Source organism: Amblyomma americanum, chromosome 3, assembly GCF_052857255.1.
Source record: "Amblyomma americanum isolate KBUSLIRL-KWMA chromosome 3, ASM5285725v1, whole genome shotgun sequence".
Lineage (NCBI taxonomy): Eukaryota > Metazoa > Arthropoda > Arachnida > Ixodida > Ixodidae > Amblyomma > Amblyomma americanum.
Window position 1 is genome coordinate 33,306,130 of NC_135499.1, and position 23,737 is coordinate 33,329,866.

General features: G+C 45.9%; 2 protein-coding genes and 1 pseudogene across 16 annotated transcripts in view; 2 read left to right on the forward strand and 1 right to left on the reverse strand.

The window, feature by feature from the left end:
- LOC144124511 (GTPase-activating protein skywalker-like) overlaps positions 1-23,737 on the reverse strand; it is a 162,573-nt gene that overhangs the window by 129,541 nt on the left and 9,295 nt on the right. Inside the window, exon 1 of one of the 5 annotated variants that reach the window (XM_077657227.1) lies at positions 3,229-3,425. The exons of 2 other annotated variants lie outside the window; for them this stretch is intronic. The gene's annotated coding sequence lies outside the window, so the exon portion shown is untranslated. Of the gene's footprint in view, positions 1-3,228; positions 3,426-23,737 lie in introns of those variants that run through there. 2 more of the 5 variants (XM_077657226.1, XM_077657230.1) reach the window with 2 other exon arrangements.
- Positions 6,234-23,646, forward strand: LOC144124514 (uncharacterized). Of its 11 annotated transcripts, none has more exons than XR_013313217.1 (7): positions 6,237-7,109; positions 7,994-8,134; positions 10,943-11,029; positions 13,560-13,768; positions 13,853-13,952; positions 14,037-14,214; positions 23,439-23,646. XR_013313217.1 is itself a non-coding variant. In XM_077657236.1 (6 exons), the coding sequence occupies exons 4-6, from the start codon at positions 13,761-13,763 to the stop codon at positions 14,118-14,120; spliced, it is 192 nt and encodes a 63-aa protein (XP_077513362.1). In that variant the 5' UTR covers positions 6,234-7,109; positions 7,994-10,864; positions 10,943-11,029; positions 13,560-13,760; the 3' UTR covers positions 14,121-23,646. The 11 variants fall into 11 exon arrangements, 6 of the variants coding, with proteins under 6 accessions (XP_077513362.1, XP_077513361.1, XP_077513359.1 ...); XR_013313218.1 differs by having other exon boundaries at positions 7,994-8,090; XM_077657236.1 differs by having other exon boundaries at positions 6,234-7,109; positions 7,994-10,864; positions 14,037-23,646.
- LOC144124513 (uncharacterized) lies at positions 17,746-23,646 on the forward strand (annotated as a pseudogene).

Here is a 23,737-nt window from a genome sequence, read left to right on the forward strand (position 1 = left end):
CTTGGTTTGAAAAGAGAGAGCCGAGTGGCTCGCCGCAACATGAAGCCTGATCATGTTTTCACTCCTCAAGTGATCAAATCAGGGCTCTCACATGCCCTTTGAAGCTTTGGCCAAGCCATAATGTCGTCTGCCCACTACTTTACAACCGCATCAGCCGAAACACTGCCTCTCGGAACCGAACTATCAGGCGCAGCAGCCATCGCGAAAAGGCACGCGCCAAGCAGTCAGGAGGCGTGTAATGGCGGTGTGATCACGTGATCAAGGATGGCAGCCCCCATGATACCGCTCTGTAAAGCCTGTATAGCTTTGAGGAATGAAACTAGGTTAACCACAAAATTTGGAGAAGAGTTTTCATTCAGGGCATTCTCAGAGGCCAGGGCAACCAAAGGATGTATGTTGAGTCATGGTGCTGGAAAACCCTGTAGGGTGGTTACTCTGAAAGGCTAAGGAAATACTAAAAGAAGCAGACTACCATATTTGTCCCATGGCCTGAAAGAATTGGGTTGCTTAGCCACAAAGTCATACTGTAACTAAGAACGGAATAGGTGCACAGAATAAGAAACTGACTGAAACAGTAGCCTATGCACAAATGAGGGTTACTTAAAAATGCATAAAAAACATTGGCCCCTGTAGGCAGAAAATCATGAAGGAAGTCAAAGTTTCAAAAAAACTTGGAAAATGGCAAATTGGCGCTCTTCCATGCTTCGCAAAGTTCCACACAGACAAGGGCAATGAACATACTCGGGACAGGACACTCCAAGTGTTCCCTTGTCCTTGCATGTGTGCATAGCGTGCTGCAAATCACGTTACGAAGCGATATTCCTAATCCCCCACACTAAAAAAAATATCAATAAAGATAAAAATCAAGAAAAACAAAAGTTGATTTTCCACCTGCTTTGTCCAATTATGATGTGTCCAGTGTGTTCCATAAGCCATCAAGCCCACCAGCCCACCACATTAGACATTCCTCAGATTTAACGCCTTGCAAATAATTCATGACGAACGACAATGAAAGAACAGGTAGGTAGCAGGTGTTTGGACCTTGTGAATAGCAAAACCAATGGTGTCCTGAAAGAATGCACCTCCAAGACTTGCATTCCCTTCCACATATATTGTGGAAGACGCGAGAGCAGTGTGCACTCAAAGGCGTATCACTTGCTAGATTGTCAAAAATTTGACAATGCAGAGCCTTGCAAGCTGTTGTTTTTTGAAAGTACACAAGAGCAAGGATGTAATTGGAATCATTAAACCAGGCCTGACTAGAAAAGCCAGTACGTCCTGTGCTAGCACACAGTCCATATCACTGACTTGTAAAGAAAGAATGTTTCTAAAAGCAGCCACCTAACATCAGCACTGCAGCGGATAATGTCATGAAGGAAGGTACATGCATCAGTGTCAATAAAGCTGCAGCTGGGAGTCAGCATTTGCGTGTTTGCGGTCTGAAGGCTTGCAAATTTGCTACATTGCCAGGCTGCAGTGAATGATAAAACAAAAACTAAGGCAAAATTCTGCAATTTACAGCGCTTAGACAATGACACTTTGCGTGCTTTATCAAGGCATTAGTGTACTGAATTACTACTACACGTACTCATTCAGCAGGATTGTGGCTTCGGACTGGAGTAATCACCAATAACATTTTCACACCAATATAGCCAAAACAAATAAAGGTGTTAGTTGTGACGCCACTCATGCTCGAAATGAAATGGGTGATCTGATGGAGCGTATGAGAACGAGTGCTATGAATGGTAATGCTTCTGTCTTGTCCGCCTCATGTGGGACACTAACAAGCTAAAACTCACACCTCTCAACTGATCAAATGGAACACTAAAAATGTTCATTTAGTCAGGAACTCCCTACAGCAACTGTGCAAAAAACTGCGTCCACACTAGTTAGTATAGCTGGAAAGAAAATCCTGCCCTGCATGCTCTATATATTATTACCTGAAAGCATGGGAGTACCGAGTGAGTGAAGGACTGGATAGGGCCTCTTGCATTCTCGTAGCATGGCGCATGCTGCTGACTCGAAGGCTGCAAGCCCATGCAGCACACAGCCTCGATCTGGTCAGCGCCCCCAACCTTTTCACCTCTCCACTCAAAACTGACCCCCAGAGTCACACTGGTTTCACATCACTTTCGTTGTAACTGTACAGCAAGTCCAGTACAGACAAAGTACTGTCTATGTAGGTGAGTGGATATTTGTGCTGCCTTGAGGCAACAACCAGCCAGACATCACCTTTCACCCTAGATCCCAGAGAACTGGAAATATTCAGAGGATATCCAAAAATGGTCCCAATATCAAACATCATTTTGAGAGACCCATGAAACATCCGTGCGAGCATTTACAAGAGATCATCTGTTAGTGGACATCATCTAGACGTAAAATGGACAAAGTATGGTCATAGCATTAAGAAACATCCTCTGTACATTAAATATTTTGGGCGGTACATCCTGTCAATGTTTTCTGGATCTAAAATGGTTGCATGGGATGGTCCATGAATGCACAGCACTTATTGGGCCAGTGAACCTGCCGACGCCAACTTTTTGTTGCAGGGAAGTACTTTGTTATTAAACTGAAGGATCTGGCACAATTAAATGCAATCAGTGAACCATCAGGATTTTGCGTGGGTCGATAAAAATCGCAGTGCAAGGGACACTAACGCTATATTTGCTTTGGTACGCACGACACAGCCTGCAAGTTAGGGGTAGTACGCTAAACTCTGTGCAACTAACTGCTGTGTCCAGTTTAAAGAGAAGAACGTGTAAATTAATTAGTGTTCCCTTCCAATGAGAAATCCCGTAGAAGCTGGCACTGACGCCAACCTTGGCTACGCAACTAGAAAACAGCCACAAGTGCAAAAAACACTCAGTTCGGTAGTAAGCACACGAGTGAATGCCACAGCGACCTGCGAAAGCCTATCTAGCGGTAAGCACGCGCCCACCTGCAGTTTCGCTTTCACACGATCATTTTCGCCAGCTGACAGCGAGTATAAGCTTGAACTAGCATTGGCGCGTCAGTACCCTGCTTGAGGCAAATAGCATCAGTAGCCCAAGCAGAATAACCCATCACGGTTCGACAGCTCCGCAAAAATGCTCCTGAAGAGATGTGAAACGGAGCACAAAAAAGAAAAGAGGGGGAGATTGGAACATAGTTTCTCAATACATTAAGGAACTCTGTGCGTTGGAACACCACCGCCAGTGGTCGCCGAGAAAGGCTGCATCAGCTACGCACCGGCGGGAAGAGACAGCAGCATTACTTGGTCACTCGAGATACGTTCGTCGAATAGGGGCCTGTGGGCTCCGGCGGACGCGCGAAGCTCCCTGGCTTGCGACTTTCGCACTCGGGTCGCAACCGCCCACACACCCAACTATGCTGGCCACAAGTCACTCAAACTCAAACCAAGCACTCCGTCACTTTCAGTTTTCGCCGTTTGAGGGCACCACCTTCTCAAATATATTTGGCAGCGCCTGCACGCACTAGACTCACTGAGCATGGATGGATGGATGGATGGATACGGCTGAACCCTTTACATCGGGCGGTGGCTCAAGCCACCTAGCACGCACTGATCCCCACTGCCCCCTAGCGAAGCGTCTAGACAGAGCCCGGAACCGGCCTTTTTCTTTGTGTTTACTTCAGTCCGTCCCCAGCAGTCTCTAGCTCTGGTTCCTCAATAAAACGGAGAGTTGAGCGAGTTGGTACATACTGCTGGGAATAACAGCGCGTAGACGAGGGACAAAGAAGAAGAAGACGACAGGACCGGCGCTGACTAACAACTGAAAGTTTATTAGAAAAAAACACGCAAAATATACTCATTTGACAACCACGGGCGCGTGCGCAACACCAAAAGCCACAGTGATAAATCAATCACTTAAATCCAGATACATTAGTTCACAGTCATGAACTGTTACAGAGGGGGTGCTCACGCATGAGTCAATGTTTTTATGAATATGAAACGCTTCACTGATTTCTCTTGTTAGTTTATCTTTGTGTTTGTACAGGATTCTAGTTTTATTAAAGATGGGTGTACATGATTTTTCAGAAGAATCAGGCTGGTTATTCCGGGGACAGTTCCTATGATGTTCCTCCCTAGAATTCTCTGCCCTTAGCAACATTTGTTTGTTTTTGTTTCTCATTTAAATAAAAACTTTGGATATGATTGCAGTACAAAGCTGATGAATTTTATAAACACATTTTTTATGTTCTGTTTCTATGTGAATTGAATTTGTTGGTACATTGTTATTAGTTGTGTCAAATCACGTGACTATTTTCATTTCGCAGGCACAGAAGCCACAGATTTGAATCTGTCGGACCGCAGAGACACGCCGACTGCCGTTACGCGGTCAGGTTACTTTAGAGATGGGCAAAACGGCTCACTTCAGTGAGCGGCTCAGAACGGCTCCGCTCACTGAAGTGAGCCGGATCATTTGAACGGCTCACCCGCTCACTTGGGTCGCTCAGGAAAGAGCCGGGTCTTTTGAGCAACTTCTTTAAAGAACGAGTGAGCCGTGGTTCTTTCCTTTCCACTCCCTCTCTCCACAAGTGCGGCGCAGGGACCATCACTTTTTTTCTTTTCCTTCCGCATGCTACCGGCTCCTTCAAGCGCGTCTCTAGCTCTTTATTTTTTTCTCTCCCTTGCTACCCCGCCTCATTCTCTCACTCTAACCCCCTCTCCCCCGCGACGTGGCGCGCGGCGAGCACTTCCTTCACCCCACAGTGGAAAGCAGCGGGGATGATTTATCCAAGGCATTGGGCTTTAAGGACAGCGCAGGGAAAGTAGATTTTAAACGGGTAGAGATAACCAAGCGAAGGTTAGCTGATTGGTGGCTAAAATCAAGACAGGAGTAAAATTTGATAAGTCATGGATAGGTGGCTTGAACCACCGCCCGATTCAAAGGGTTCAGCCGTATCCATCCATCCATCCATCCATCCATCCATCCATCCTCTAACTTCCCTTCCTTTCTGTCCCCCCCCCCCCCCCCCCCCCCCCCCGCCCCGCCCCGAACAGCGCAGCGACCATCCCCTCCCCTAGCAGTCGCAATCACCTCGTCGCCTTGAGATGTCTTTTTGTGCCGCGCTTTCAAAAGAGCGAGTGGAAGAGACCATGCCTGAATTTACTACACGGCTATTTTACTGATGCATATATCGTTGTTTTCATGAAAGCCAAATAACTGGCAGGTTACACTGTAACCTCTGCTATAGAGTTTAGTTATTTGGCTTAAAAAACGATATATGCATTAGTAGAATAACCATGTTATAGGTATTTTTACTAATACCTTCGAAATGTTGCACCAGCTCACGATGCACGATCAGTGGGAGTCGTGAGACATCGCTCGAACAACAGCTGTCAACGAACGGCGCCATCCTTTGCTAATGATTTGCCAGAAGACACGTTCTGAGCGAAACAGCGCTCGCAGACAACGGACGACAACAAGGAAGACACAACACCGCAGGACAACACAAAGCGAGGACAAGCTCTGCGAGCGCTCTTTTACTCGGAATGTATCTCAACCAACTCGCCCAGAAATACGCACTTTGCCAGAAGACCCGGCTCTGATTGAACGGTTCTTCGAACGGCTCACTGAACGACAGAGAAGCGCCCCTTCAAAACAGCCGCACGGCTCACTGAACGAGAGAGAAGCGGATCTCCAAAAGAGCCGCACGGCTCACTGAACGAGAGAAGCGCCTCTCCAAAAGAGCCGCACGGCTCACTGCACGAGAGAAGCAGTTCACCAAAAGAGCGACTCTCCAAAAGAGCCAAACGGCTCACTGAACGAGAGAATCGGTTCACCAGAAGAGCGGCTCTCCAAAAGAGCCAAACGGCTCACTGAGCCAAAGACCCGGCTCTTCAAAAGATCCGGATCTCCAAAGGAGCCAAACGGCTCACTGAGCCAAAGACCTGGCTCTTCAAAAGATCCGGATCTCCAAAGGAGCCAAACGGCTCACTGAGCCGAAGACCCGGCTCTTCAAAAGATCCGGATCTCCAAAGGAGCCAAACGGCTCACTGAGCCGAAGACCCGGCTCTTCAAAAGAGCCGGATCTTTTGAAGAGCCGGGTCTTCGGCTCAGTGAGCCGAATGGCTCCTTTGGAGATCCGGATCTCTCGTTCAGCGAGCGGGCGACCCGTTCACTCAACCAGCTTTCTCGCACTGCTAATAGATGGCGAGCAAATCGCACCCAGCAGCTCTGACGGACGGTTCTACTCGGCTAACTGAACGACAAACCAGCTTTCTCGCACTGCTAATAGATGGCGGGAAAATCGCACCCGGCAGAAGACCCAGCGACACAGCTCTGACGGAACAGACAGTTCGCCGTTCGGCACGGATCACTACGCTGGACTACGGTCCTATGGATCAGTGAGCCGGATCTCCAAAAGAACCGCCGCTCACTTTTACTGAGCCACGGCTCACCCGCTCTTTTAAAAGAGCGGCTCAGAAGATCCGGCTCACTCCTGAGCGACCCATCTCTAGGTTACTTACCTCGCCTAGGCGCCTAGGTTAGGGCAATGGGCTAGCGCATCGCCGTTAATTGCGCTTGAGGTGCACCGGGATTCTTTGATAGTTGTTACGCCAATTGCGTTTGGGTCACATTCTCTCGTTCTATACTCGCCAGTTTGCGCAGTTGCGCGTACTTTGTTGTCTTGTTTTCAGTGCTCTTGTCCACTCGCGAGTTCGCGCAGTAGCACGCGCGCTGTAGCGCGTCTTTTGTTTTACGCTTTGTTTTCAGTGCAGTTGCGCCCCTTTGTTTTACGTTTTGTTGTCAGTGCAGTTGCGCGTCCTTTGTTTAAAGTTTTCTTTTCAGTGCTGTGAGCATTGTGCCTGCCGCCTCGTGGCCTCATTGGAATGGAAGGACCAAATTCACCACCTGCTGAGTCACCAGCGCGAGATAAGTATCTGTGCTCTGTGCGCAAAGCTGAATTTGCTTTTCTGAAATCCCAAAGTAGCCATGTGCGAAATAAGCACCCCGAAGCTGCGAGCTCATCAGCTCGTGAGAAAACTTTCGCATGTGACCTCTGTTGTAATGCTTTTCTCCACCGTCGTGAACTGTTGCAGCACCACGAGCAGGAGCATGGCATTATGGCGAGACGCAGCACGGTTCAGTTCTCTTCCATTGCAGGTTAGAAAGAATCACATGTTCTTAGGTTTTGTTTGTGTATGCACGCATGTAGGAATATGTTAGCTTGTGTACAGGGAAGGTTTGTCTGAAGCCCTCGTGCTGTGTTGTGCAGAGCGCGTGCTGTGACCCTTATCCTCCATCCTCTAGATGCTGTTGTCACCAGTATATCATGCATCAACTAGCCCCACTGTTCACCTTATATCGGAAGTGGTCTTTCTGGTGCATGAAATGAGACAAGTGAAATTGAAATAAATGCATGCAGTCTAAACACATTGAAGACTGGGCATGGTAATCTTCAACATTTTTACACAGCGGTAGGTGGTATACCGTAATAATGTGCCCTTTCAGGATTAGTGTTGATCCTTCGTAGGCTATTTACAGGTTGCTGGATTTGTAAAATGCATGACGCCTGCTTTAAAAAGTGCACTGAACCGTTTTTAAAGCTTAGGCTGGCGACAGTAGTGAAGTGTAAGTGTTGGTAGTGTTTTGGGTTTTACGTTCATGGAGGTTTACCATCTCAAAGTGACTCGGACTATGAGGGACACTCTGGGGTCCTTTGACGTGCACTGACGTCGGACACAGTAGACTGGCCTCAAGAAAATGCGACAGCCGCGGCTGGGATTGAACCCGCGTCCTTCGGGTCAGCAGCCAAGCGCCATAACTATCGAGCCATCGTGGCGATGTGCTGTCTTCAAAGTAGTCTGAGCAGTCATTTAGTAGCTGTGTCGTGTAGAGAGTGATTAACTTCCGCTTTTTGGTCAAAGCCTACAGCTGGCTGCCTTAAGGCTTGAAGAATGTCATGTAAATGGTTGTGAACATAGCAGATCAAATGCACTCATTGTGTGGTCTCTGCATAAATATATATATATTTTTTCTTTTTGCAGAATTTCAAGCCTGGAAGGAAAACACTGAAAGGAAGGAGCAAGCGCACTTCATCGCAAAGAGAGGGGTGACGCGTTTGTCCTCTGGAGCGACAAAGAGGTACCTAGAGTGCCACCGTACCGGAGTAGCTGTGCATGGACAAGGTAAACGGCAGCCAAAGGCAGTCTGAAATGCAACAAACATTGTTTTGCTGGTATGGTTGTCACTCAGGATGGTGAAAAGGTAACCGTTGAGTACCAGGCCGAGCACTATGGCCATGAGAAGAGTGTGACACACCTGCGCTTGTCCGCCACTGAAGTGGCTGCCATAGCACAAAAGCTCGGTATAGGAGTCCCCATTAGAAGGATTCTTGCAGATGCACACTCATTTGCTGAAGTTGCATTGGACAGGCTCCATACTATGACTACGAAAGATATATATAACATAAAGTACAAGTACCAAATTGGAAATGAGGAGCAAAGAGATCCCGATGACTGTCAGTATGCAGATGTGGATCCATGATCTAAAGGAAAGCACAGATTCAGCTCTGTTGTATGCTGATAACGAGTTGCTCTCACGAAAAGACATCAAGGAGTTTAACATGGCCCTTATGACTTGCACTCAAAGGGAAATGCTTCTGCACTATGACACCAAGGCTGTATGTGTTGACACGACGCATGGTACGAATTCTTATGGGCTTCTGCTCATGACAGTGCTCGTAATTGCGGCTGACTGGTCAGGCATACCTTGTGCTTATCTCCTCTCTCAAAGCACATCGGAGGAAACTATGGTTCGGTTTTTTCAGGCAATAAAAGATGGTATTGGTCAGGCACTTTGCTGTGAGGCCTTCATGTCTGACGATGCAGCAGCATATTGCAATGCTTGGCAAAAGGTAATGGGGATCCCTCGGAGACGCTTGCTCTGCACCTGGCACATAAGACGAAGTTGGACCTCCAAACTTAGCAAAGTTAGTGGCGATGAAAATAAAAAACTGGTCAGACACTCTGCGCACTTTGATGGCTTGCCCAAGTGTACCAGAATTTCAGGCTCTTCTTCAAAAATTTCTGGCGGCTAAGTCTGTGGGGGAGTGCAAAGACTTTGTGGAGTATTTAAAAAAGTCTTATGCGAAGCGTCATGAGCAGTGGGCGCATTGCTATAGGCAAGGTACTGGCCTCACGACAAACAATCACATAGAGTCTATGCACAATGAGCTAAAGGCTGTTTATTTGCGAAGAAAGCAATGCCAGCGCCTGGACAAATTGCTGCATACTTTACTGGAATTTACAAACGATCGGCTCATCAAGCAGCTCATTTCGCATGTGAGGCCCATGGCAAGCCACCGGACAGCAGACTGCTATAAGAAGCACTGCGCAGGTGTCGAGCTTGCTCAATCTGGCGCGAGTGAATCACCTGATGGATGGTGGCTGGTGCAGTCGCAATCTTTGCAAGAGTTTAAGCACACTGTAGTAAAGGGCAGCATACCATGATAAGGGTGCAGCTACAGTTGCAAACAATGCAACATATGTATCCACACCTTGCAATGTGTATGCTTGGATTACAAGCAGCACTTGAGTTTGTGTAAGCATATGCATGCAGTTGCTCAATGGGAGCGTGAAAAAAACAATTCAAGCGCTCGGGGATCGACTGAAAAAGGCGCAGCTCTTCCTTCGGCTTCAACAGAAAATGATTCATTCGCTCTAGATGAGCCCCAGGCACTTCTCGACAGCATCCAGGCTGATGCAATCCCTGAGCCGCAAAGTCGTGCTATTGAAAACATCCGTACTTTGCTTGGAGCTGCTTTACAAGACTTAGCGAATGAGGAATCAGGCGATGCAGCTTAAGAAGAGTTCGTGATAAAGAAAGTCCATGAGATAAGACAGGCGCTAAAGCAATTTCCGGATAAGCAGCCATCTGCAGCAAAGCGCACTGCTACAAACAAAAATCTGGAAAAGCAGCCAGATTATTGGCCCAAAAGGCAGCGCACCTCTGCGAGCACACAGTTTCCGGCATTTTGTGTTCATATGTACTTTTTATTTTATGCCTATGTGTACACCGTTTCATCAGGAGAAATCCCTGCAAATGTATTGAAGTTTTGACTGCTCCGAACTAAAGATGGGAGTCGAGGCCTTGTCAGGCTCCATGCCTTTTGCCTCGTCTTCCACTTTCAACTGAAAGGAAATAAAATGGTCTGAATCTGAAATAAAAAGCCTCAGCCTTCTCGGGAATGAGAAAGCGGCTGAGGTGCATCATGTATTAAAGCAAACCAGTGGTTCAAGATTTAGTTTTTCAAGCACCGCTGCTTCTTTTAAAACGCTAAAAACAGAATGTATGTTAACAATGGCATTATCATCTAAGAGCAGTGCTGGATGAAAAGGAATGCATTCATTGTAAAATTGAGTTAAATACTTTTTTTTTCAGTGTTTCCAGTTGCACACATGAAAATAAAATGCGATTGACCGTATGATCATCTTCGTATTCGCAAATAGGTTTGCCTTGCTTTGTTAGCAGGAAGTTATGCGTAAGGTGCGTGTGACCTATCCGGAGATGGCATAAAATCACTTCCTTAAAACGTTCCTGGTGCACACGATTTAAATTCACCTAAAACTGGCTTCACCAAGTGTAGTTTATTATTCACTTCGCTGTTCCATTCCGACTGCCATTTTTCTCTTAATTCACGCTGTGCCAAGTTTATGCAATGCTTAAAAGGTATATTTACTTCTTTTATTTCCTTCCCACGAGCTTTAGCAGTGCAGTAATTGCCCTCTCGTTGCCTCTTATTCCGACATAACTGGGAACCCAGCAGAACTTTGTTTTGTCCTCGAGCTGCAGCTGTTGCTATCTTGTGCATGATGTCACCAAGAATCAGAGTGACTGCATTTCTAGAGTGAAAAGCTGTAAGTATACTGAGGAAGTCTGTGTAAATAATACTGTTGGTAAGGTTTTCGTTTTCTATTTTTTCTATGGCCACACAGACTGTGTAACATTCCGCAGTGAAGATGGATGAGCACTGTGGAAGTCGTACTGTTTTCCGACTTCCCTCGGACCACTGCGCTTCCTAAGTAAACGTCCGTTTTTGAACCATCTGTATAAAACTACTGTACTTTTCTTCCAGTGCAAGGAATTCTTGTACTATATGTTGTTGCGGAGTTTGTTTCTTATGAAACTGTGTACGAGTGAGATCACAGATTGCAGGAAAATTGTACCATGCAGGCAGTGGATCTCGTCTCCGAGCAATGTTAGGTAATGTATCTAGTACACCGAGGTTTTGGCACATCTCTTCAATACGCAGAATGAGTGGCCTGATAGCGAGCGGTTTGTTGTGAAACAGTGTTCTAGATGGGCACTTTGCGGCTATTGGGCAACATAGGTGTTTGGGAAGTGAACGGATGTTTAAAATGTATGAGCATGTGAGCATGGTGCGTCTATCTGTAAGCGATGGTTTGTTGATTTCTACATGAAGACTAGTTATGTTTGACGTTCTGTAAGCACCAGAGTAAAGACGCAAACCTAAATTATGTATTGGATCTAGTCGTTTCAGGTATGAAGGCCTCGCTGACCCATAAACTATACATCCGTAGTCTAAGGTGGAGCGTACCATGCAGCGATAAATTTGTAAAAGACGTCCTGTCAGCACCCCAACGTTTACGTGACAGTACTTTGAGTATATTTAGGGATCCGGAGGCTTTCTTTTTAAGTGCGTTTATATGAGGCAGGGAATTGAGTTTTTTGTCAAAAGTTGTACCCAGAAATTTGTGCTCTTTTTTGACAGGTATCCGTGTTACATTCAGGTGTATAAAAGGGTCAGCTTGTATGCTTCGTTTAGCGAGAAAAGGATGGCTACTGTTTTCTGTGTGGAAAACTGGAAACCGTAGTGATCTGCCCATGTCACTAGTTTATTCATTGTCAACTGTATTTGTCTCTCGCATGTTGCTATGTTTGAGGATGTGCAAGCTATTTGAAGATCGTCAACGTACACTGAATACAGGATGGACCTTGGGATTATTTTACTTATGGCATTCATTTTTATGCTAAACAATGTCGTGCTTAAAATACATCCCTGAGGAACCCCATTCTCTTGAACGAAGCTCCTGGACAGAGTTGATCCCAGGCGTACTTGAAATGAGCGGTCGGAAAGGAAGTCAGTTTAACATCCTACCGCGGATACCTAGGTCGCCAAGGTCGCAGACGATACCAAACTTCCAGGTTGTATCATACGCTTCCTCCATATCAAAGAAAACGGCAAGACAGTGCTGTTTGTGTATAAAAGCTTCTCTTATTGTTTTCGAGGCAAACTAAATGGTCTGTTGTTGAGCATCCCTTTTTATAACCGCATTGATGGGCATCAAGTTCGCGGGGTTCAAGGACAAATGTTAATCTTATTTTTTTTTTGTTATTTGACAGCTTACAGATGAAATGTACCTCTGCCATGAGGCTTTCTCAGCACTGTGACTGACGTACTGAGCTTGAGGTTCTATGTGTAGGGTATCTGCGAAATTTGCCCCAAGCTCTATTTTGTTGTTTTTTGCTTCCTTGCATTCCTTTGTCCACCACATTGTGTTTTTGCCGCACCACTCCTGAAGACTGAGGAACAGCTAAGTGTACGGCAGTAATTATGCAATTCGGGAACATTTCGTTGATGCTGAGGTTTTCTAAAGCTATATTTTCTAAATTGGCCTGTGCTCAAATTTCCCTAGTCTGCTAAATGCAGCTTCCAATGTCGCGGTTTAGTTGGGATGATTTCTAGTGCTGATGTCAAACTATTAATACAGGAAGGTGATCGCTGCCATATGGGTTGTCAGTAACATCCCATTTAAAATCGTTAAAAACAGATAGAGAACTAAAAGACAAACTAACCAGCTCACGGTGCCTGAAGTTGGAGAGCAGTATGTGGCCTTTTCCGTGTTTAAAAGACATATTGTTTCTGAGAATAAAATCTTGGATGGTTTGCCCCCTAGAGTCGCAGCGCTTGCTTCCCCAAAAAGGGGAGTAGGCGTTAAAATCCCCAACTACCAGATATGGCTCTGGAAGTTCATCTATCAGTTCTTGTAGATCATGGGCTATTAATGCAAATTGTGGAGGAATGTATACTGAACAGATTGTTAGTGTTTTATAGGTGATGATGCTTATTGCAACCGCTTCAAGTTTTGTAATGAGCTTGATCTCTTGAGCAGGGACGCCACTTTGAACGACAATCGCGACGCCTCCCAAGAGTCGATTTGCCTGCTCTCGATCGCGTCTAAAAGTTTGATAATGTTTCAGGACATGCACATGTTGTGGACCAAGATTGGTCTCCTGAAAACATAAAACTATGGGTAACTTTCACCCTAAAATATGTGTTATGTCACTGTAATTCTGCATTCCCCTACAATTCCACTGAATTCAAAAAAGGCATGTTTGTGTTTTTGAGAGGAAAGGAAAGGGGATTTACATAGATATGGGCCCGTTATGAGGGGCCTGTCTTTTTTTCGCTCAAGAGAGCTGTTCCGCCGCTGCAAAGCAGGCGGACTGGGAGTTATATCCATCACCTTGCCAGAACTGCTGGAGGACCACGCAGCTGCGGTTGTGTTAGTTTCAGGCCTCCCCTGACAGGGGAAGTCCTGCGGGATGCCGACCAATGGACCGGCTCTCCCTGCTTTGGCAATGACAGGGCAGCTTTCGCCGACCCTGCCTGGGGCGTCGATGGCCCTGCCATAGGCTCTGTGAAAGCGGCCTTGGCAGGTGCTGGATTGCTGTGCGGTGCTACGCCCCTGCGCACCACATCAGCGAAGTTTTGTTTTGCTGTGAAAAAGAATGTGTTTGTAAGTGCAAAACGCCTTCTCGCTTCTTTAAATGAAATGTTTTCCTTTGTTTTTATGGTGATTATCTCTTTTTCTTTCTTCCAGGACGGACACGCCCTTGGCAGGTGCTGGATTGCTGTGCGGTGCTACGCCCCTGCGCACCACATCAGCGAAGTTTTGTTTTGCTGTGAAAAAGAATGTGTTTGTAAGTGCAAAACGCCTTCTCGCTTCTTTAAATGAAATGTTTTCCTTTGTTTTTATGGTGATTATCTCTTTTTCTTTCTTCCAGGACGGACACGCCCTAGAGTATGCAGCATGGTCTCCTTCACAGTTTGCACAGTGCGGGGCTGCGTCACATCCATCAGACTGGTGATCATTCGAAGCACATTTTGCGCAAGTTTTGTGACCGTGGCAACTCTGTGAGCCATGGCCGAACCTTTGACAATTGAAACATCTGCGGGGGTTGGGTATGTATGGTCTTACATTAACTTTCAAATATCCCACGTCAATTGTGTCGGGCAATGTGCTGGTGTTGAACGTAAGGATCAAGTGTTTGGTGTCTATTTCCTTGTTGTCCTGGATTTTGATTCGGTGGACATCTATGACGTCTTGGTCGGTGGGCCCTTCGAGCATTTCTTTTTCGGTGATGTGAACAAAATCATTTTCGGATATTACGCCTCGGGCAGTGTTAAGTGAGCGATGAGAAGTCACGGAGACAGGGATTTCCGCTATGGACGTTAGGTTGGAGAACTTAGTGTTGGACATTGTCGCACAGTTCAAGCAATAAATCGCCGCTGGCCATTTTTGAGAGCTTATAGCCAATACCTAATGTTTCTGTCAAGCAGATTGACACAAGGAAGGGGGATATTATTCTTGCCTGCTTATGTTCTTCTTCACTGTGGATCACGTGATATTTTGGAAAAGTTAGTCTTCTTTTTTGAAAGAAGTCGTCTTCCTCGTTCTGCCCTCTTTTGAGAAAGTGATCTTGTTTTTAAAGTGGGGGAGCCACAAAAAATTAAGTTTTTCGGTCATGGTGCCAGTCACCCACCATGGAGCCCAACTAAGCGACGAGACAGGAATTTGCAAGGAAGGCCTGCCCACGCCACCTGTACACCTTAACTATAATCAAATATGGCGCAACTCACGGTGGTTGGTCACACAAGGTTTAACCCTCGCTGCCAGGAAAAACGAAGAAGTGAGTAGGAGGAAGGATAGTTGTGCGAAAGGGGTAGGAAAGTGAAAGATAGAGGAGAGGATAGGAAAAGGCGTACAGATTTCCCCCAGTCGTGTCAGGCCGGAGGTGCCGTCTACAGGAAGCTGGAGCCAAAGTGGTGTATTGCCTTCGCCGAGGGGCCTTACAGGTCCAAACACTCGGCATCGGCTCAACCACCAGGAACCACTACGAACCAGGGGACCAAGTGTGGGTGTGGACCCCCGTGCGCCACAAAGGCTTGAGCGAGAAACTACTCCACCGCTATTTCGGACCCTATAAAGTCCTGCGCCACTTAAACAACGTTAATTACGAAGTCATTCCAGATGGAATTGTGACCGTCAGTGTTCGACGCCAGCGGCCTGAAATTGTGCATGTGGTGCGCTTAAAGCCATACTTTTCGCGTTACTGAGCGCTTCCTGCAAGTGAAACCTTGCGTTATTGTACAGTTCACCTCATTTTTTTTTTCTTTCTTCCTCTCACCTTGTCATCGGGACGATGTTTTCTTTCACGGGGGGGAATAATGCCACGTGCCTAGCGCCGCGCGACAGCCTTGTTTGGTGCCGGCGACGACAAAGCGGTTGTTGTGGGCACGAGCGGCGCGCTGGTGCTGGTCTCTGTGACTTTGTGATCGGAACGGCAAGCCGACCTTATTCTCTGGTCCTCGGCAACGTGTACCTTCCCTGTGACTTCAGTCGTGACACTGCCAGAGAATAAGGTCGGCTTGCCGTTCCGATCACAGAGTCGCAGAGACCAGCACCAGCGCGCCGCTCGTGCCCACAACAACCGCTTCGTCGTCGTCGGCACCAAGCAAGGCTGTCGCGCGGCGCTAGGCACGTGGCAATATTTTCCAGAAGCTGCAGTTTTGGGAAGAAATGAGGCTTAACCCGATTTCTGAGAAATCTGCTAGAACAGAGTTCCAACTGAAAACACATGGTGTTGAAAGAGTACAGAACTAAATTTGAGTTGTTTTCTCACTTGCGAATGATGCGCAGCACACTGAAAAATGGCCATGCAGACGGACTGCGCCAACAAGCGGTGCATAATTTATAACTGCCTTTTTTTCGCTGTTCTGGTTTCAAGTGCTAAACAACCGCTGTGATGTACACAAGGCGGTCAGGTTGCGCAAGGCATGAAAAAAACTGCAGTATGGTCACTGCTTTATTCGTTTCACCTCACATCAACTGTTATGCAAGCCTACCCAATAGTTGAACGATTATTTTTTGCATGCCTTCTCTGAACTGGACACATCATGTATGTGCGTATGTCACTGCTGCCATGCAGCGTTCACATCGAAACGGCATGAGGAAAAAATCGTAAATTATCAGCAGGCTTAAGGGGAGATGCGGGTCGAAAAATCGAGTTTTTTTCCAAAATTTTCTATTTTTTGATTTCGATTGTTTTGAAATCTTTGAACATTCTACTTCCTTGTCTAGAAAAATCAAAGTGAAATCTGAGCGAGAAGTTATTACAAAATGCTTCCAAATGAGTAGCGGTAGCTCGAAAGTCCGCAGAAATGCGCGAAAGTTGCCCATCTTTGAGCCTTGAAATCTCTGGGATGCTTCACTGCACGCCATTGCAATCGCTTGTGGAGGTAAGCCTAGCCCCAAGCTCGCTTCTACGGCAGCCGTCAGTTTCGTATCTAGGAGAGAAATAAAAAAAAAACGTGCGTTTTTCGAGCCCTTCCAAGCGTCTGCACTGTCACGTGGTACAATCGCGAGGCCGCCATTGGTCGCCGCGGCGCGGGACTTGTGGTGAAGCCTGCCGACAGGTCAGCATCTCGCAGACCGCAAACCCGTCACTCGCCGTTGCATCTGTGCCGCTCTAGTTTTCGTTCAAGATGACTAGTCCGAAGAAGCGCGATTTCCGCGATCGGAAGTACAGCACGAAGCACAAGTTCAGAGGTAGGCGCAAGGCGAAGCGGAGAACGACTTCTGCGGGAAGCGTCCCCGACCCACGAAGCGCTAGGCCTATCGACGACAGCCCCTCTGACGAGATAGACGCAGCGTTCAGCTTTGTCAGCGCTTCGGAAAAGAAGATCGCGTTCTTCGAAAAAGATAAAAGGACAAGTGACCACGGCTCTGCAAACGTTGTGATGTGCGACATTGGTGCGTTGACAGCACTAGTGAACGGTGCACCGTGCCCAACATGTGGAGAGTACCAACTCGCTGTACGGGAACCGGTAAACAAACGCAAAGGACTGGCGTCATTCCTTGAACAACACTGCGAGAACGTCGCACGCCCTGTGACTGTTCTCTCATCAACGTATACGTCGAGGCGAGTAACAAGAAGCGGCGACGCGAGTGTGAAGCAAGGCTTTGACGGCGGGAGCTCGCGTGACGGTTTTGCCTCAAATGTGAAGGCAGTGGTAGCTGCTCGCGCAATAGGAGTTGGGTATCAGCAACTCGTACGTTTTTGCGTGATCATGGGCCTCCCGAAACCGATGCACCATAAGACATTTGATGCGATAACTAAGAAGGTCCATGCAGCTGCCGTGAGTGCTGTTGTAAAAAATCTGGAGAAGGCCCGAGAAGCAACGAAAAACGAAGTTGGTGGCTTGGATGCAGCAGTCATGTTTGACGGTACATGGCAAAAAAGAGGCCATAAAAGCCACAATGGAGTGGGCACCGTAGTTTCTCTAGAGACAGGACTCTGCCTTGATTTTGAGGTACTGTCAAATTATTGTCATGGATGTAGCCGACACAAGTAGCCGCCCGGCGAGGAAGATATCTGGCAGGCTTTCCATGGCCCTGTGTGTGAAAAGAATGTTGACTGTTCCTCACATGCCATGGAAGCAGAAGCGGCACGTAGGATATGGCAATGAACTCTCTCCTATGAGACGCCCCTCCGCTTCACGAAATTCCTCAGCGATGGAGACAGCAAAGCATACGTTGCCGTTTGCGATGCACAGGTGTATGGTCCTTTGAACATTGAAAAGGAGGACTGCACAAACCATGTTGCAAAACGTTTGGGAAGTGCCCTCCGCCAGCTCAAAACACTGCTACCACGTGGACAAAAGCTGAAAGAATCAGCTGTTACAAAGTTACAGACCTATTACCAGATAGCTGTGACTAGCAATCGAGGCATCATTCAGAAGATGTATTCTGCAATATGGGCAAGTTATTTCCACTCTTGCTCCAGTGATGGGGCTAGCAGCCACAAGTTTTGCCCCGAGGGACCAGAGTCGTGGTGCAAACACAGGCGAGCTGAAGCCCTCTGCCAGCCTGCACCCAACCACACGCCCCTCCTCACTAAAGCCCAAGGAAAGGCAGTCCTTCCTATATATAAGCGGCTGACGGATGAGAAGCTCTTGGCCCGCTGCATCCAAGGCAAGACGCAGAATGCAGCTGAGTCTCTCAACAGCAGAATCTGGCTGCTTTGTCCAAAGACTAAGTTTGCATCATGGACAGTTGTAGAGATGGCCACAGCACTTGCAGTCCTGTGGTTCAATGAGGGGCATGCAAGCTTTGAACGGGTGTTTGAGGAGCTTGGTGTGCTCCCTAGTCACCAGCTGCTTATGCTTACTGACTCTCAAAATGAGAGGCGCATCAAAAGGATGTCTGCCTGCCAAACTGCTGAGGCACGAGCCCACCGTCGCAGTATGGCAAAAAGGGCTCGTGTTGAAGACTCGAGTCGCAAGGACCGGGAGGGTGTCACATACAGTGCTGGCCAATTCTAGGGATGGTGGACACTGGCAGGAGGACCCATTTCTCATCTTGGGAAAGTTTCATGCACAGCCAATTGATTTTGTGTAAATACACATCTTTCAAACTTTCAGTTGCTGTTTTCTCCTTTCGCATTTTTTGACAATTTTCAAAGTTTGTGCACACATTTTTTCATACTTTTATCGGACTTATTATAACGAAACTTGGCACACTTGTTCTTTAATATGTACAGCACACCGGTATCTACTTAAAATAACAATATACTTAAGATATCCTTTTGCTAATTGGATCTAACTGATTAGAAGCATAGAGATAGAAACATTGCAAATTGGCAAATTTTTTTTTTAATACTTGCTGCTCCCACAAGAAAACTGTGGCTAGTTTTTCGTGTTCTATAGTTATTATGGAGTAGAATAAGCTGTTTTTCCATGTTCCTTGTGAAAAATTAATATGTAAAAAAGTGTGCACAAAAGTCCCTTTGTTTTCCACTTCAAGTGAACACTGAACAAACTCTAGTGAAGCTACAGAAAAACTAATTAGTGTTTTGGAAAGGGCAGAAAAAACTCTAAGCATACAAAATTTCATTGCTCTATAACACTTATTAAAAAAAAAGTGTCTTCGAGTAGCATCTCCCCTTAAGCGAATGCCATGTCCTCGTATATACAATTTTATTTACATAGCATCGTTCCAAATGAAAAAAACATGCGGCCAAAAATTTGTTGCCTCTATGCCAGTGTTCTGCTAAGCGGTCACAAAGTCTGATACACTATTGACAAGGCTTCACTGCAGCTTATTTTATTTCATGCGATTTTTAATGCGGAATTGAAATTGGACCCAAGATGTTTTCATTTCTACCATTGTCTTGACAAGTTTTGCTCATTGCCGATTTTTTCATTCATGGTAAAAATTTAATTTATGGACCATTCTGGCTTTGTTGGTGATGGTTCTGCAACAGACTCATCCACTGCTGCAAAATTTGCATTTCAAAGTTTTCCCAGCCACTCTACTCAAGCTCATAATTCGCACACACATAAAGAACCCTGTTGAAAGTGAATGGCGGTGTAGTCTAATCTCAAGAAACTTTTCAAACCCTGCAGTTTACTTGCAGAAATCAGCTGGTGATAGGAACATGTGCATTTCATTTTTGGCCTTAAAAGCTTATGTTATGAGGTTGCTTTGAAAACTGCATATTAATGCAATAGCCTTAAAGGTGCAATTTCTTCAGAAAAAGTGGCATCTCTCTGTGCCAAAAATCCCTGGTTGGTAGAGACAGGTCATGTGACCTTGTGACATCGCAATCTAATTACTGATTGGTCGAGTGAGGTCGCGTGAATTTGTTATTGCAACTTGCCTACTGTGGGGGGTGAAAATTAATTGGTCATTAGAGGTCGCATGATCATGCGGCGTCCTCATAACCTGCCTACCATGCCAGGTGGCACTACGGAACTGCTTCTGCAACACTCCTGCATGTCACACAGTAACAAAAAGGCCATTTGGGCTTGTGAGCAAAAACCTAGGGAAAAAAAAGCACGGGAGGGATCTCTAATGCTATTGCATTGTACACCCAAGGGTAGAAGCGCCCCATCACATTTTTGGAAAGGAATTTTTCAAACTTTATTGAAATATTAATTTTTCTTGCAAATCATTCAGAAATCATGTTCCCATTACACCGTTCCAAACATGAAGGCAAAGTTGGAGCATTAAAAGTGTCTCGCGAAACCAAAGCTAACTGTTTCAGTTTGATACACAGGAAAATAAATGGAAGATTTTTGTGACATTTACTTTTTCAGTTTACATCCTACCAACACTGAGGTTTGGTCTCTATGGTGCCATGTGTCATCTCAACAATAGCAAGGGAAGGATGCTAGAATTCCTGAACCACAATGGGATCAAGTTATATGTGTAAACATTGAAGGCTTGCCTCACATGGGACTATAGCTGGAAATCTTCCTGTCAGCGTATGGACTTGGCAGATAGTAACCCTCTCGACTGCTTTATGCATTCATTGATGTTTCAAATCATTTTAGCTGCTTTTCTTGAAAAACTTTTTTTGCTACTTATTTTTCCTATATATTTGCCTGTGCAATGAACTAGAATAAGTAACTTTTTTATGCTGCAGTTCCAAAAAGATGCCTGCATAAAGACAGTTTTATTTTTTACAGTCATTCCAACATACTTGACAATTGGTAATTACACACCTCACCTTTATGTACATGAACAGTTATTTCCCTCTTAGTGAACTATTTTAAAGTTTCACTGCTGGCCTTGCATGTATATTTAGCAAAATTGAAAATTCAATCTGTTTTAACACTTTCATTAGGGCCCACTTTCAGGGCCGTCACACGGAGTTCGTACTTGATGAAAAAGCAGTCCGTTCTTCGAGCAATAAAAGGTTAAATTGCAAGGCGAAATTACAATGTCACGAATTTTGCTGCCTGTGGTTTGTTTGAGATAGTGAGACTTTAAATAGCTCATTTTCTCGTCTGTTGATTCGTCAGCGGAGCAATGCAAGATGCTGCAGACCATGGCCCATTGTTACTAAGTGCGATTTTTTAAAGTTTTATCGTGCTGTAATATTCTATTCTTATCTGCTGTTTTTTCTGGAAAGTTGTCTTGTGGGATGCAGAGGAGAATTTTAAGTTGGCTAGTATTGATAGAATGCCAGCTCCTAATCGCAAAAAGACCAGTCTCGCTGAAAAAACACCTCTTGGAACGTAGAAAAAAGCTAGAACTGAAATATAGGTATCGTTGCTACAGGCCAACTTCGCAAGTGCAGGTGAGATGACATCGCCAAAATAACACTATCTATGAAGCTGACAAATGCCCATGAAGGTTACGCATCTGAGTATTGAAGCAAGCGTCATTTCCAAATGCTAGTGCCTTTCATCACACAACGAAGAGTGAAAAAGGCAGCATCTGAATTTTGCAAGTTAAAGACAGCTTTTACGGCGCCAGAGGCAGGCAGATCGTTTCAGTATCCTTGGTCTGGCAATTCATGTCTGTGTGGTTTCATTTTTGATGTGCCATGATTTACAAGTATGGAGCAGCAGTTAACCCAAACGCTTTCCAAGTGTTCCTCGGACGAAGTTTGTCAGTACAGTAGAACCTCGTTGATACATTCCCGGTTCGTACACTCAAAATCATGGACATAATTGTCTTATTTTTTCTGGTTAATATGTTCCCAGAAACGCGATTTCCCGGCTACTACGCTTAAATATTTTGACAAATTGTGCTCGTATAATACGTTTATTGACCAAGCGCACATGTGCAAACATACAAGTGGGCCGAATGAGAGGGCACATGACGTGTTTTTGCGGCAGTCACACACTGTGGTGGCTTCTTTGCGGTGTCTCAATGCGACGAGGCGAAGCACCACCGCCGCCATCAAGAACAAAAAATAAAAACTGCGTACTAGCGTTCGCAATGGGTATTTCTGCAGGGTCCCAATATGAAGAGGAGAAACGCTGAGGTTTCTTTGCGGTGCATAAGGGAAACGAGGCGAAGCTTCTATCAACTACAGCGATGAACTTGTATATGAATTCGCCGGGTCTGGGACATGCAGCTTAAAAAGCAGCACTGCGACAATTAGCTGCCGCAGTGGCAGTGGCTTTCCGACAGTACTGGGGAGCGAAGGGGTGAAGCATCCGAAAATTGCAAGGCAGAGATTTTGGTTACTTTCGTCACTGCCATCGACGGACCGTACGCATTACGAATTTCCTTCCGCGCTAAAGAAAGCGCGAATGCAGACTGAATTCAGCGAGCTATGGAATAGGATCTGTTCAGCACTTGTGCCAAGAAATGCCAATTGGCATTTTTATAAAGTGAAATTGTCAATAAATGTTTTTTCCCCTCAATTCAGCAGTTACATTTCTCAAAATGAGGTGGTTTGAATAATGTTTCTTCCTGCAAGTGAGGTTTTACTGTATTCCTGTCAACAGTGCAGACATCACAGCCGCCACTTAACGCACCTGCGCAGTGCTCACAAGAAGTCTCCCTTCAGATTCTTTCCACGGAGCGCATGGTTAGCGGCACTAGGGACGGCACGTGCAACGACATCCATCTATCTACTGAACACGAGGGTTCCAAGGTTCGAGCGACACTGTCGAGAAAGAGACTCGGCAGTAACATACGACCGCACTCTGCAGGTCGAGGCAATAGCTCGTTTGCTGCCAACTCGTCAGTGCCCAATACTCTTGGTATCCAGGCAGTCCAGTTTTCTAAGTCCTCAAAAGCATTGTGCACTCTCTGGGGCTAAGTTTGGGGAAATGCAGGACGAAGCTAACAGAGTTTATTGCGAAAACTTTGTTATTGGGAACGGGATCCATACCAGCTGCTGGTGTCAACGAAGAGACAAAAGATGCCTTCAACGTCTGGCCGGCGGTTGCTTTTACTTCGGCTGCTGCTAGCCCCGCTTGCAGTCAACAACCACAGAGTCCGCATTTACGTCATGGTTCACGCCACTTTTTGGAGGTGACATCATCAGAGAGTCCAGAGTTTGAGTCAGAGAGGTGGAAAAATCGTTAATTAGTCTTTTGCTGCTGGACAAACAACTCTTTGAAATGCCCACATATTGGATTTTGCTAACAATAGAGTTGTTCTCGGTGTCCCTTTAAGCTGAGTCAGGTGAAAATAGTGACTCTGTCATTAAAATGCAGTTAGCAATACAGGCCAGCTTTGAAGGATGGAGATAGAAAGGGCACATACATAACCAGTGCATTCGTCTTTGCACTGTGGTTTTGCAAGGAAAGGAACCTCTCTTACAGCTAAACTAATTGTGCGTGTTTGTTTGGCTCTCTCTTACATGAGCACACCAAAGACCTGCAGCCTGGCATCAGCAGTGGTTCGTCTGGTGCAAAGAAGCAACTTTAATATTCAGAATTCAATGTGTTGCAAGTGCAATACGTGAAAGCTGCTGTCCAACTGTGGATGAAAACAGCCTAAAAATTCCTGTGGGTGAACTGCTTCATTATGAGAGTTCATGGTACTGGAGGGCACTGGCCCACAGAATAAATTGCTGTTCCCTAGTACGTTTCTTTTGTCACTTTTATTGCAGTTTTATGTGTCGACCTATACTGTTGGGGAGAGAGTGCCTTTGTGTGCTCCTTAAATGAATGC

What these genes read in the sequence shown, in the direction of transcription:
- LOC144124514 (XM_077657231.1), top strand. Translation starts at nt 6,836, where the DNA reads ATGGAAGGACCAAATTCACCACCTGCTGAGTCACCAGCGCGAGATAAG. An exon ending in AGTAGCTGTGCATGGACAAG is followed by an intron (nt 8,135 to 13,559) that starts GTAAACGGCAGC and finishes CTCCCCTGACAG; the next exon opens with GGGAAGTCCTGCGGGATGCC. An exon ending in CTGTGAAAAAGAATGTGTTT is followed by an intron (nt 13,769 to 13,852) that starts GTAAGTGCAAAA and finishes TCTTTCTTCCAG; the next exon opens with GACGGACACGCCCTTGGCAG.